The sequence below is a fragment of the Labeo rohita genome, chromosome 17 (assembly GCF_022985175.1).
Source record: "Labeo rohita strain BAU-BD-2019 chromosome 17, IGBB_LRoh.1.0, whole genome shotgun sequence".
In the NCBI taxonomy this organism is placed as follows: Eukaryota; Metazoa; Chordata; class Actinopteri; order Cypriniformes; family Cyprinidae; genus Labeo; species Labeo rohita.
The window spans coordinates 1,710,790-1,725,327 of NC_066885.1; the positions used below are offsets into that span (position 1 = coordinate 1,710,790).

Sequence of the window (14,538 nt, forward strand, 5' to 3'; positions counted from 1 at the left end):
TAATATTAAAAATAATACATTATTAACGTATATATACACAATACATGAAACACTTTTTTAAATTATTTATTTTGTTTTATTTGTTGATTTAATCTTTTCTAAAGAATTTTGAAAAGTAAAGTTTTACCCCACATTATCCCTTTCTGCCAAAATAATGAATCAAAATATGCATACATTTTTAACAACAATAAATTCTTATCTAACTATTTATTTATTGTTTTAATCTTTTCCACAGCATTAAAAAAACACAATATATTCCAATATATTTTTTAACAGTTTTTTTTTTTCTGGAATATGAATCAAATTATAACCGTCATGAGCATTTTTGTAATAAATATACATTTTTATAGTTCTACAAAATTATTACTATTTATTTTTTTTAATTCCTTATTCACTAAATCACAAACTACTGGAAGAGTCAAGTATATTCATTGGTTTAAAAGAATAAAAACCCTCTTAAAACATCTTCTAAAAATTCTGAAATTAATTTTAGCTCAATTATTAATTTTAATCATAATTATTTTAGTTACTTATTTTAATTCATGGAAACTCTTACTTTTAAAAAGTGTTTTACTTTTAATGTGATTTTATGTGTTTTATGATACATACAAAAACATCTGAAATGGCTCAGGTGATTCTCACCTTGGCAGCAGCGTCTGTCAAAACCTCCAGAGCCTGAGACAGCTGGTGGAAGAGCTCCGCTACAATGAAAAGTAAACAAAATCACAATTATTTGGCTGTAAAACAAGTATAAACTCTTGCACAGGATAATGTATGTAAATGATCTTGGTTATGATTGATAAAGTCACTTAATAAAGAATATGTACTGATATAAATATGGGCGGTCATGTGTTAATGAGGTTGTGATGTATTCCTGATTTCCGAATGTTTTTTTGCAGTTTAGTTTTAGTAAATGGTCTGGAGAGGAAGCTTTACAATGTAGATGTTAGTGTGTATTTTTTTTTTTTTTTTTTTTTTTTTTGTATTAATTTTTTCCAAAGCATTAAAACAAAAGCAAAACATTTACCCCACATTATCTGTTTTCACCAAAATAAATATTTAAAATACACAATAATTATTAACACACATACTCAGTACATTAAACTGTTTTTTATATATTTATTTGTTGTTTTAATCTTTTCTAAAAGACAAAAACTAATATGATTGCAAAAGTTTGACCCCATATCAAATTAAAATAGTGAATCAAAATATTAATATATTTTTAATTATAAAAATTAAAATATAACTATTTATTTATTTTTCAAGAAAAATAATATTGCAAAATTTTACATTTTCAACCCCATATTATCATCAAAATAATTAAAATATACATAAAATCATTAATAACTAAGATATGCATACACAACTAAAAGACAGTTTTATGTACTTATTGATTGTTTTGTTTTTTTAAATCATTATATGTAAAAAAAAAAAACAATTTGTTATTGTTTTATATTTAACAAAGCATTGATAAAGCAAATAAAAATCAAAAATGCACACTTTACCCCAAAATTTCTCTTTCCATATATACACTGCCGCTCAAAAGTTTGGGATCAGTACAGTTTTTAATGTTATTTTAAAAGATGTTTCTTATGCTCATCAAGGCTGCACTGATTTGATCAAAAATACAGAAAAAAAACAGTAATATTGCAAAATGTTATTACAATACAAAACAATGGTTTTTATTTTAATATAGTGTAAAATATAATTTATTCCTGTGATGCAAAGCTGAATTTTCATCAGCTGTTACTCCAGTCTTAAGTGTCACCTGATCCTTCAGAAATCATTCTAATATGCTGATTTATTATTAGAATTATCAATATTGGAAACAGTTGTGCTGCCAAAATTATTTTTTGGAACCTGTGATTCTTTTTTCAGGATACTTTGATCAATAAAAGGTTAAAAAGAACAACATTTATTTTAATGTTTTATAACTAATGTTTTCTAGTGCTAGTGTAGATTTACACTCTTAGAAAAGATGTACATTTTGAATAAATGCTGTTCTTTTTAACTTGTTATTCATCAAAGAATCCTGAAAAAAAAGAATCACAGGTTCCAAAACAAAATTTGGCAGCACAACTGTTTTCAACACTGATAAGTCTAATAATAAATCAACATATTAGAATGATTTGGACTGGAGTAACAGCTGAAGAAAATTCAGCTTTGCATCACAGAAATAAATTCTAGTTTAAAGTATATTAAAATAAAAACAATTATTTTATATTGTAATAACATTTTACAATTTTACAGTTTTTTTCGGTGTTTTTAAAGCAAATAATGAGCGTAAGAAACATTACAAGTCTTACTGATCCCAAACCTTTGAGCGGCAGTGTATGTAATATATACATTTCTATTTTCTTTATCATGTTTCAAGCCCAGGTTTATTGTTGAAGCATTAAGTGCTGCAGTCCGACTCATGCTAACGAACATGTTTCCTGCATTAAAGCAGGGTGCCGGCGCTCTCACGAAAGCTGTTCCCGCTAATGACACCCTGCTGCGCTCCTGCGTGTAAACGCGGGGGTCCCCGCTGCAGCGCACGAGGGGCCGCCGGGGCAATCAGGGGAACCGTGCGAGCCGCCAGACCCCTAATGACTCGCTGATGGCACGACTGGCTCTGTTCTCCGCTAACAAGCGTCTGCGAGCTCCGCTTTCACCCCCAGAGAGACCCTCGTCAAGCCAGCGGCTCCAGTTACAGCGATACCTGCGTGATTATAACAGAGCGAAGGCGTCCGCACGCAACCGGGGTCAAATGTACACCGCCGGCTGGAAGAGTTTTAAATGTTTCTTCTCTTCTGCCCTCACGAAGGCTGTGTTGATTTGATCAAAAATACAGTAAAAATAGTGAAATATTTTTAGGATTTAAAATAGCTGCTTCTGTGTGAATCTATGTTAAATTGTAATTTATTTCTGGGACATAAATCTGAATTTTCTGCATCATTACTTTAAACTTTAGTGTAACATGATCCTTCAGAAATCATTCTAATATGCTGATTTGCTGCTCAACAAACATTTCTGATTATCATCAGTGTTGAAAACAGTTGTTGGAAACTGTGGTACTTTTTTATGTTTCAGGACTCACACATGAATAGAAAAATAAAAAGAACAGCATTTGTTTGATTATAAAGATTTTGTAATATTATAAATGCCTTCACTGTCACTTCTGAACAATTTACTGCATCCTTGATGAATAAATGCATTCATTTCTTTAAAAAATTGGCTGCAAACGTCAAATTTACGATATACAGGCTCATAAATCAATCACGCTTATAGCATTTAAGAAAAAAATAAATATTTGAAAAAGAAATTTAAAACGACATTAATCAAAAAATATTAATTTGAAAATGTTAAAAATATAGTTTTGATCAACAGAAAGTTCACAAGAACAACACTTATTTGAAATAATATAAATGTATAATACTGTCACTTTTAATCAATTAAATTATTTATTAATTTTTTTCATTTAAACTGGGACTATTTAATTAATATTATAATACTGTAACAATTTTAGAATATTAGTATATTATATATATATATATATATATATATAATTTAATATAATATTTTTAATATACATTTTTAATGTATTTTTTTTACATTTATTTTATTTAAATTCCATTTTTTTTTTGTATTTAATATAAACTCTAAACTTTTGCATTAGTGATAAAAAAATAAGAATTTGATTTGAGAGATTTGAAAATAATTTTAGTGATGTTAAATGCACTTAATTTTGCACTTTAATTTATATGAACTAACCTGGTAGTAAATAAACAAAATTAAACATAAGTATTTAAAAAGTTTAAAAAATAGATATAGAAATGTAATAAAAGAATGAATAAATGAATGAATAAATAAAAAAGAATAACAATGTTTAAAAGAATTGAAAAAAGTACAAAAAACTAAAAGAATAAAACTGTTTTGTAAAGTGTAAAAGATGAAAAAAAAAATAAAGTAAAAAATAAAGAGAAAAAGGAAAGAATAAAAAAAAAGTATAAAATACATATATAAAAGAAAAAGTTAAAATAAATGAAGAAAAGTAATACATAAATATGAGAATATTTAAATATGGAAAAATACATTTTTATTTAAACAGGGAATATTTAATTAATATTATAATACTATAAGAATTTTAGAATATTATATTATATTATATTATATATATATATATATATATATTATTATATATATTTATATATATATATATATATATATATATATATATATATATATATATATATATATATATATATATATATATATATATATATATATATATATATATATATAATAAATATACATTTTTAAATGTATTTTTTTTTTTACATTTATTTATACTAAAACTTTCCACAGAAATATTGTGCAGCACAACTGTTTTTAACATTGCTAATAATCAGAAATGTTTCTTGAGCAGCAAATCAGAATATTAGAATGATTCTGAAGCATCATGTGACACTGAAGACGAGTAATGATGCTGAAAATTCAGATTTGAACACAGAAATAAACTACAATTTAAAAGATATTCACCTGGAAAACAGCTATTTTAGATTGTAAAAATATTTCACTATTGTTAAAGTTAAAGTCCTCTTTTAAAAACATGAAAAAAAACCCTAATTATTCCAAATGTTTTGGCGCCAGTGAAACATGACCTTTGCCTGACCCCCGTGCAGACGGACGGCTCTCGCGTGAGCAGCCGCATGAGAGTCTGCATATTCCATGATTTCGGAGAACGCAAACCTGCTCCATAACCCATTATGCCTCGTTTCCCAGTTTTGACTTAATCAGGAATTGTTGAAGGCCTCCAGAGACCGCAGAGGGAAAAAAACGTCTCTCAAACACGCCATCTTCGTCCAAGGTGCTTTTTTCCTGACACTGAATGATTTTCCCAGCATTGATTATGCACATGTTCTGGGCAGACGGAGTCACGGGGGGTATAAGAGAAGCCACATGCTGCAGCCCTGAGCGTTTGTGCAAACGCTGGCAGCGGCTGGAATCCGTCGGCCGTCTCGTCTTATGTCATGCTGCCTCATATCTGCCTCGATTGTTTGGTCTCATTTTGGAAGTCTGTACTTGTCTTGGCCCTCTTAGTTTTCACTGCTGTAACATGAATTTAACCATATCTGAACTACAGTGGCTTTGCGTTTTGGTTTTGTGCATGAACTCTCATGAAAATATGTCCCCAAAAATCACTCCAAAATCAAAGCAAACATTTAGTAGGATATATTTGCCAAAAACAAGTTTTTGTTTAAAGAAATGAATGTGTTCATGGAATTGTGACATTATTTTCATGACAATTAAGCGACCCCTCCCCATTACTGTTATGAATGCACACATTTTCTCTCTTTTTTGTTGTTGTATACTTATTTATTATAGTGATTCTCATTAGATTATCTAATATTTTACTAGTATTTTTTTTTAAATAAGAAGCACTATTTGATGTTTTATTTAACATAAATTTATCATAATTTTATTTTGTATTGTATTATATTACATTATATTATACATAAATACCTTTTTTAATTTTATTTACTTTTTTTAAATTAAGGCAGCTTTTAAAATGCCAGTATAACATATAGATTCTCATTATTGTATTTTATTAATTTGTTATTAATTAATTAATTTATTTTTACTGTATTTTTATTAAGCACTATTTATATTTTTATTAAATATAATGATATTATAATAATTTTATAATATGTAATAAAAACAATGCTATCTTATAATAATAATAATATATTAGATAATACATAAATACATTTTTACATTTGACGTATGAAGAGTTTATTTGCAAATACAGATTGTTTTTAACCATTTTCAAAAATGTATTTTTCATTGTGAATTCCAATTAATCTCAAACTACTAACTTAATTAGTCAATTATGTTAGTAATTATGCGTTATTATGTTTAATAATATGTTTAAGTAAAAATAATAATTAAAAAAAATACAGCTAACTAACACAATAAGACACAATAAAAAAATAACAAAAAAAAAAAAACACGATTTTTGGAAAAATAAATATATATCTATCTGTTTACATTTTATATAAATATATCTGTTTATATTTTATATAAATACGCCAGATATTTATATTTTTATGACATATTAATATAATAATTTTAATAATACAATTATTGTAATTTTATAATATATAATAAAAACATTATTAAAATAATAATCTATAATAATAATAATATGTTATACTTGATAATATAATGCATAAATATATTTTTTCATTTTATTTATTTTTTTTATTTTATTTTAAGACAGCAATTAAAATACTAGTATGAAGTGCAGATTTCCATTTTTGTAACACATTATTTCTTAAAATAAGCACCATTTAACAGTTGTAATAATTTTAAAATATATAATAAAAACATTGTGTCTTATAATAATAATATGCTAAATAATATATATATATATATATATATATATAAAATATATATATATATATATATATATATATATATATATGTATAAAACTTATAAAGGCAGCTATTCACATCTTTACGAAATATTACATTATAAAAAGGTAACAATAATACAATAATACAATAATTATATCTAAATATAATAATAATAATATATTATACTACATAATATAATACATAAATATATTTTTATTTTAATTTATTTTTTTATTTAAATAAGACAGCAATTAAATACTAGTATGAAGTACAGACTCATTTTTGTAACACGTTATTTCTTAAATTAAGCACTATTTATATTTGTATTAAATATAATAATTGTATAATCATTTTAGAAAATATAATCAGAATAATTTTATAATATATGATAAAAACAATAATAAATAAATATTTTTTAAATATTTTATTAACATGCAATTTTAAGTATAAATACTTAATCGATATTTAAACTAAATAAAGAAATAAGAATTTGAAAATGTTGGGAATTTGGTGGAGTTAAAGGCACTTAATTGTCAGGAAAATAGCCTTTATGCAAGCTGTAATTTCTTATGTTTTCGGGGTGAAATATGATCTAGGCATTCGTCTAGACGTTCTAGACATTCGTGAGACTCACCCTCATACACATAATCAAATTTAGTGCCCTGTTATAATGATAAATTGCCAAGTAACAGGGTTTCTCTTAAAGAGCTCATATGCTGAAAACAGGGTTTTTCCTCGCTCTTTCGAAACAAGTATACAACGCACTACACAAACATACTCTAAAATTCACAGCATTTGCTGAATCCAAGCTACAGAATTTTTTTTAAGTCATATTTTATCTCTTAATTTTCCTATTTCTTTCATTCTTTCAGCAGGTTTGGGCCTTTGAATCTCATGGATTGGTGACTGAATCACTCACCAGCTTTGGGATTGTCAGGGTTTTTATCCGGATGGCAGGACAGCGCTTTCTGACGGTACGCTTTCTTGATCTGCAAAAGAAGAGAAAGAGGAATTTCATAACTTCATAACGCAAGCATCTGGCCTGATATCGCCAAGCGATTCTTTGTATTTAATATCTCGATCAAATTTCATTCTCGATTGTTTCTGCCACAGTTATTTCACAAGAAGTCATTATTATGCAAAACGCTTGACATAACTCAAGACAAAGGAGCTCACGCTTTCCTGGAAGGCCTAAACCAGAGATGTTTTATAACAATAGACTGCGGCCACATCCACCGCAACCCAGAGATCCCAGCAAACATCCGACCCGAATCCCTGAATAACACAGTAATGTCAGACTGCACACGCATCGCCGCACATGGGAAAAACACGCTCCGGCCAACAAATCTCAAACACGACATGCATTCTGACCGTTCTGAGCTCAAGTGCCATGAACTCCCATGAGCCTTTGGGAACGCGAACCGCACGTCTCATCGGCTTGACGGCGGCGTGTTTCTCATTAGACGGTGTGACAGCTGACAGAGACTCAAACAGGCCTTGGCAGCGTCTCACCGACGCTCGATCCACGATTTTGCTCGCTTCTGCCAGCACAAATACATTTGCATGTGTTTATTTTGGAACAGGTCTCAGGATTGACGTGTCGAGCTGCTCTGATTTATCAACAATACATTTTGCAATCTTGACTTATTATGAAAGGAACTAATAAAAAAGATGCCTGTGGGGTTTGATGCAACTCCTACATGCAGCGACAGGCTCGTAAAAACACTTCTGAATAAATCTGACTCAACGGTTTAAATAGTTTACTGCTACGCAGTGGGGTTCAGTTTATAGTAAAATGTAAAGTAACAATTTGATTTAATAGCCATCAAATTTGTAATAATTGTCAGTATTACTTCCTTTTTACCATTTATAATCATTTTTAATCCTACTGTATCATATCTCATACGCAAGGCCTCCAAATGATAAATATGGGAATAAATAAATTAAATTAAATTAAACAGAAAGAAAGAAAAAAGTTTAAAAAAATGAATGAATGAATGAATAAATAAATAAATAAATAAATAAAAGGTTTAAATGAAAAATTAATAAATAAATAAAAACTTTTAAATACAGGAAACAATAAGAAGTTTAAAATAATAAAATAAAGTTAAAGCACTGAAAATAAAGTTAAAAATAAATACAGAAAATAAATAGTTTAAGAAAAGCATAAAACAAAATAAAAAATAAAATTTACAAGCATTACAAGCATCAGAATTTAATCATATTAATATCAGCATCTGCACCAAATTGCATATGTAAATAAATGAAGTTTAAAATAATTAAATAAATAAATGAAACAATAAAATGTTTAAAAGAATAAATAAATAAATAGAAACGTTTAAAATAAATAAATAAATAAATAGGAAGGGAACAATAAGAAGTTTAAAATAATAAAATAAAGTTAAAAATAAAAACAGAAAATAAATAGTTTAAAAAAGAATAAAACAAAATAAAAAAATAAAATTTACAAGCATTACAAGCATCAGAAATTCATCATATTAATATCAGCATCTGCACCAAATCACAAACGTAAATAAATAAATAAAGTTTAAAACAATTAAATAAATAAAAGAATTAAACAAGAAAAGTAAAAATAAAATAAATAAATAAATACAGCAAACATATAAATAAGTTTATATATATATAAATAAGAACTTTAAAATAATAAAATAAAGTTAAAAATAAGCGCAGAAAATAAATAAAGTTTAAAAAAAGAATAAAAGAAAATTAAAAATAAAATTTACAAGCATTACAAGCATCAGAATTTAATCATATTAATATCAGCATCTGCACCAAATTGCATATGTAAATAAATGAAGTTTAAAATAATTAAATAAATAAATGAAACAATAAAATGTTTAAAAGAATAAATAAATAAATAGAAACGTTTAAAATAAATAAATAAATAAATAGGAAGGGAACAATAAGAAGTTTAAAATAATAAAATAAAGTTAAAAATAAAAACAGAAAATAAATAGTTTAAAAAAGAATAAAACAAAATAAAAAAATAAAATTTACAAGCATTACAAGCATCAGAAATTCATCATATTAATATCAGCATCTGCACCAAATCACAAACGTAAATAAATAAATAAAGTTTAAAACAATTAAATAAATAAAAGAATTAAACAAGAAAAGTAAAAAAAAAAAAAAAATAAATAAATACAGCAAACATATAAATAAGTTTATATATATATAAATAAGAACTTTAAAATAATAAAATAAAGTTAAAAATAAGCGCAGAAAATAAATAAAGTTTAAAAAAAAGAATAAAAGAAAATTAAAAATAAAATTTACAAGCATTACAAGCATCAGAATTTAATCATATTAATATCAGCATCTGCACCAAATTGCATATGTAAATAAATGAAGTTTAAAATAATTAAATAAATAAATGAAACAATAAAATGTTTAAAAGAATAAATAAATAAATAAATAAATAAATAGAAATGTTTAAAATAAATAAATAAATAAATAAAATACATAAATAGGAAGGGAAAAATAAGAAGTTTAAAATAATAAAATAAAGTTAAAAATAAAAACAGAAAATAAATAGTTTAAAAAAGAATAAAACAAAATAAAAAATACATTTTACAAGCATTACAAGCATCAGAATTTCATCATATTAATATCAGCATCTGCACCAAATTGCATATGTAAATAAATAAAGTTTAAAATAATTAAACAAAAAAAGTTAAAAACAATAAAAATAAATAAATAAAAAGTTTATAAGAATACAATAAATGATAAAAAAAATTTTAAAAGAATAAATGCGTAAAGAATAAAAAAATTAAAAGAATAAAACAAAGTAAATAAAAATAAAATAAATAAATAAAAGAATAAAATAAATAAAGAAAGAAAGAAAGAAAGAAAGAAACAATAAGAAGTTTAAATAATAAAATAAAGTAAATACAGAAAATAAAGTTTTTCAGTTTGAGCCTCTGAATAAAATTAAGCTGTTTTTTCCTCCATATTCTTACTATACTTTTTGAGTAAAAGTTTCAATAAAATGTTCCATGAAAAAAATACCTGTCTATTTTCTGAAGTTTCACCTAAAAACAATTGACTTCATTATGGCTTTTTATCTCACAATTAACTTACGTCATAATTTTGAAAATTATTTTTTTTACTATTTATATCCTCATTATGACTTATCTCATAATTATGACTTTTATTATCTCAGTTTTGACTTCTCTTCATAATTATGACTTTTTAACTTTGTAAACTTTTTTTTTTTTTTTTTTTTTAAATATTTAATTCAGATTTTGAATAAACTTTCAATATCCTGTGATTTTTCTGACTATTATTTCACATCATGCTTCAGAGGGTAAAAACAATCCCAGAAATGCCTGTGTTTTCTATGGCGTAAGGCTTTCTATGAGAAATGATCAGCAAATGGCTCTTTAACAAACCGCAGCTCAAACACTCAAACTTTATCTAGACTGAGATCCATCTGGGGTTTTGCATGTCGTCTCTAGTTTCACAGTCCACAATTTAATAAAACAACTGAAAACGGCTACAAAAGTTGCATCTACTCAAAATATTAAAGGTGCTTGACGTTCCAGACGTTTGATGCGTGTGCTGGACAGAAGTCAGGCAGTTGGTGGGTGAACGTCATTTATGTTTGTAACCCAATAAACTCTCTGTCATGATTGAGCTGGAGGGTTTTTAAACATCAGCTTCAGCAATGACGGGCCAAACGTCCCTCTGGACATTTATTTCTATTCATTAACATCTATTCAAAGCAACAGCTGGAGGTTTTGTGCTCAGCGAATGATGTTACAGAATCACAGAGAACACAGCAACAAACACCTCTGGACCGGCATTAAAACAGCAACTGTGAGTTTGCAGACCAAACCCTGAACAATTAAACGACAAGCGCTCAATGCAACATCTGCACTCTGGTGTAAAAAAAAACATTATTAAAAAAAGCACAAAGGGTAAACATGTCATAAACATAAATATATCACATTTCTTTTGTAAGGAAATAAAGCACAAATATTCTGCAAAATAAATAAAGATTTTACAAATAATTCTAAATTGATAAATAATTTATTTATTATGTATGAATTAATTGTTTTAATATAAAATATGTATATATTAAATTTAAATAAATACATATTTTACAAATAATTCTAAATTAATAAATTATGTACTAATTAAAATTAAAATGTACATTTATTATTTTAATAAAATATTTAAAATATAAACATATATATGTATATGTAATATATATGAAATATATATCATTCTTTTTTTAAGGAAATAAAGCACAACCATTCTGCAAAATAAATAAATATTTTATAAATAATTCTAAATTAATAAATAATTAATTTATTATGTATGAATTTTTTAATATAAATTACGTATATATTAAATTTAAATAAATAAATATTTTTAAAATAATTCAAAATTAATATATAAATGATGTACTAATTAAAATAAAAATGTAAATTTATAATTTAAATAAAATATTTTAAATATTTAAAATATGAATATTTTAATATTTTATTTTATATATATATATTCTTTTTTTATGGAAATAAAGCACAATTACTCTGCAAAATAAATAAATATTTTACAAATAATTCTAACTTAATAAATAATTTATTTATTATGTATGAATTAATTGTTTTATAAGTTATGTGTATATTAAATTTAAATAAATAAATATTTTCCAAATAATTCTAAATTAATAAATAAATTATGTACTAATTAAAATTAAAATGTACATTTATTATTTTAATAAAATATTTAAAATATAAACATATATATGTATATATAATATATATGAAATATATATCATTCTTTTTAAGGAAATAAAGCACAACCATTCTGCAAAATAAATAAATATTATATAAATAATTCTACATTAATAAATAATAAATTTATTATGTATGAATTATTTTTTATATAAATTATGTATATATTAAATTTAAATAAATATTTTTAAAATAATTCTAAATTAATATATAAATGATGTACTAAAAATGTAAATTTATAATTTAAATAAAATATTTAAAATATGAATATTTTAATATATATATATATATATATATACACACACATACACACACACACATATATATATATATTCTTTTTTTAAGGAAATAAAGCACAAACACTCTGCAAAATAAATAAATATTTAACAAATAATTCTAACTTAATAAATAATTTATTTATTATGTATGAATTAATTGTTTTATAAGTTATGTATATATTAAATTTAAATAAATAAATATTTTCCAAATAATTCTAAATTAATACATAAATGATGTACTAATTAAAATTAAAATGTAAATGTATTATTTAAATTATATATATATATATATATATATATATATATAACCCGTCATAAACATTAAAAAGTTATATGAAATGTCTAATTAAATGCATTTTTTATTATTATGTTTTATAGAATTTTAATATAACACAGAGATGTATATATATATACACACACACCTTTAATAAAACATTTTTACAAATAATTATATTAATAAATTATGTATTATGTATAAATTACAATTTTTAAATATATATTATGTATATATTAAATTTCAATAAATACATATTTTTCAAATAATTCTAAATTATTAAAATAAATAATGTACTAATTAAAATTAGTACATAAATAAAGTAAATGTATTATTTAAATATCTTTTTTTATTTATTATACGTTTATGTAATGTATATGTAACATATATCATTTTTTTAAAGAAAATATTCGATGATAATTAAGTAATAATCAATAATTAATCATTTTAATACTTAATTAATAAATATTTTTGATTTCAGGACCTGGGCATAATGACAAAAATCTCACTTCTTGAATCCCAATGACAGATTGGACTGGTCATTTGTTGACCTGCAGCGCCACCTACCGCTCACCAACACAAACTCACCCTCACTACTATATCGTGACAATCTTTTCCTCCAACACATCACACTCAAAACAGCACTCATTCTCATTACAGACAATATTATTTGTAAAGCGTTTTTATCTTCACAGTCTGTGTTTTCTTACTAAAAACCAAGCAGCAAAACAGACAACATGAGTGTCTTTACATCAAAACTGTCTTTAAAACATATAAAATACTCAAAAGCATGTCATTATAAGCCTGTTGTAGATGGAAAACAACATACTGAACATAACCTAAACTATAATGAATGAATTAATTAGTCATTTGTTGATTTCAAACATGTTCTGACATGTAAACACCACACTTTCATGTGTTCACATTCTGGACACCAAACATTCCCTCTATAACCTCAGCGTGTGACAGAAACCACCCCGTTATGCTGCTATTTTATTACTATCGTATATAAGTTCATACATGATTATTAATATTTGATTTATTGACAGAAAGACTCCTGTGAGCAGCTTCTCAATGCACTTTCAGATTCACGCACCTGTTTCTCTGTTGCGCTCGATTCAACTCCCAATAAAGCGTAAAGATCCATTTCTAAAATCTCCTTCGTTGACGCCATGATTTAATTTCAGTAAATAAACAAATAAATGCGTAAAAAAATAATATTGTTGAGTTCCTCAGCAGCAGCACTTGGTTCAAAGACTTCTTCTGTGCGGCTTGAAGTCTGTTGCCGTGTGAACGCAAGAGGAGCGCAGCGCCCCTTCAGGTCGGGATGAACAAATGCACCTTTATCAAATCAAATCAAATCAAATCAGATCAAATCAGATCAAATTAGTACACAATCACCATAAATACTGTTTTCATTTTAATTTTAATGAAAGCTTTAGTAATTTAGTCTTTTTTTGGGCTTCTGTTATATTATTCAAGATTTTGGTGTGTGTGTGTGTGTGTCTGTGTCTGTGTATGTAGTTTTTATTTATTTTGTGTTTTTTATATCACATTATTATATTATATTATATTATATTATATTATATTATATTATATTATATTATATTATATTATATTATATATTTTTTTGATATCACATTATATTATATTATATTATATTATATTATATTATATTATATTATATTATATTATATTATATATTTTTTTGATATCACATTATATTATATTTATATTTTTTATTTTATTTTAGTTAGAATTTTGTTAATTTTGGTGTTTCAGTTTTTTTTAGCAGATTTGGGTGTGTGTGTGTGCGTCTGTGTCT

General features: G+C 24.7%; 1 protein-coding gene across 1 annotated transcript in view; it reads right to left on the reverse strand.

Moving 5' to 3' along the window:
• The window catches only part of dnajc17 (DnaJ (Hsp40) homolog, subfamily C, member 17), a 78,893-nt gene extending 64,880 nt beyond the window's left edge, over positions 1-14,013 (reverse strand). Inside the window, exons 1-3 of the mRNA XM_051133682.1 lie at positions 13,810-14,013; positions 7,319-7,388; positions 643-701 (exon numbers count right to left, since the gene is read on the reverse strand). Coding sequence (XP_050989639.1) covers positions 643-701; positions 7,319-7,388; positions 13,810-13,887 — 207 coding nt within the window. The 5' untranslated portion in view covers positions 13,888-14,013. The remainder of the gene's footprint in view (positions 1-642; positions 702-7,318; positions 7,389-13,809) is intronic.
• Positions 14,014-14,538: the final 525 nt, after the last annotated feature.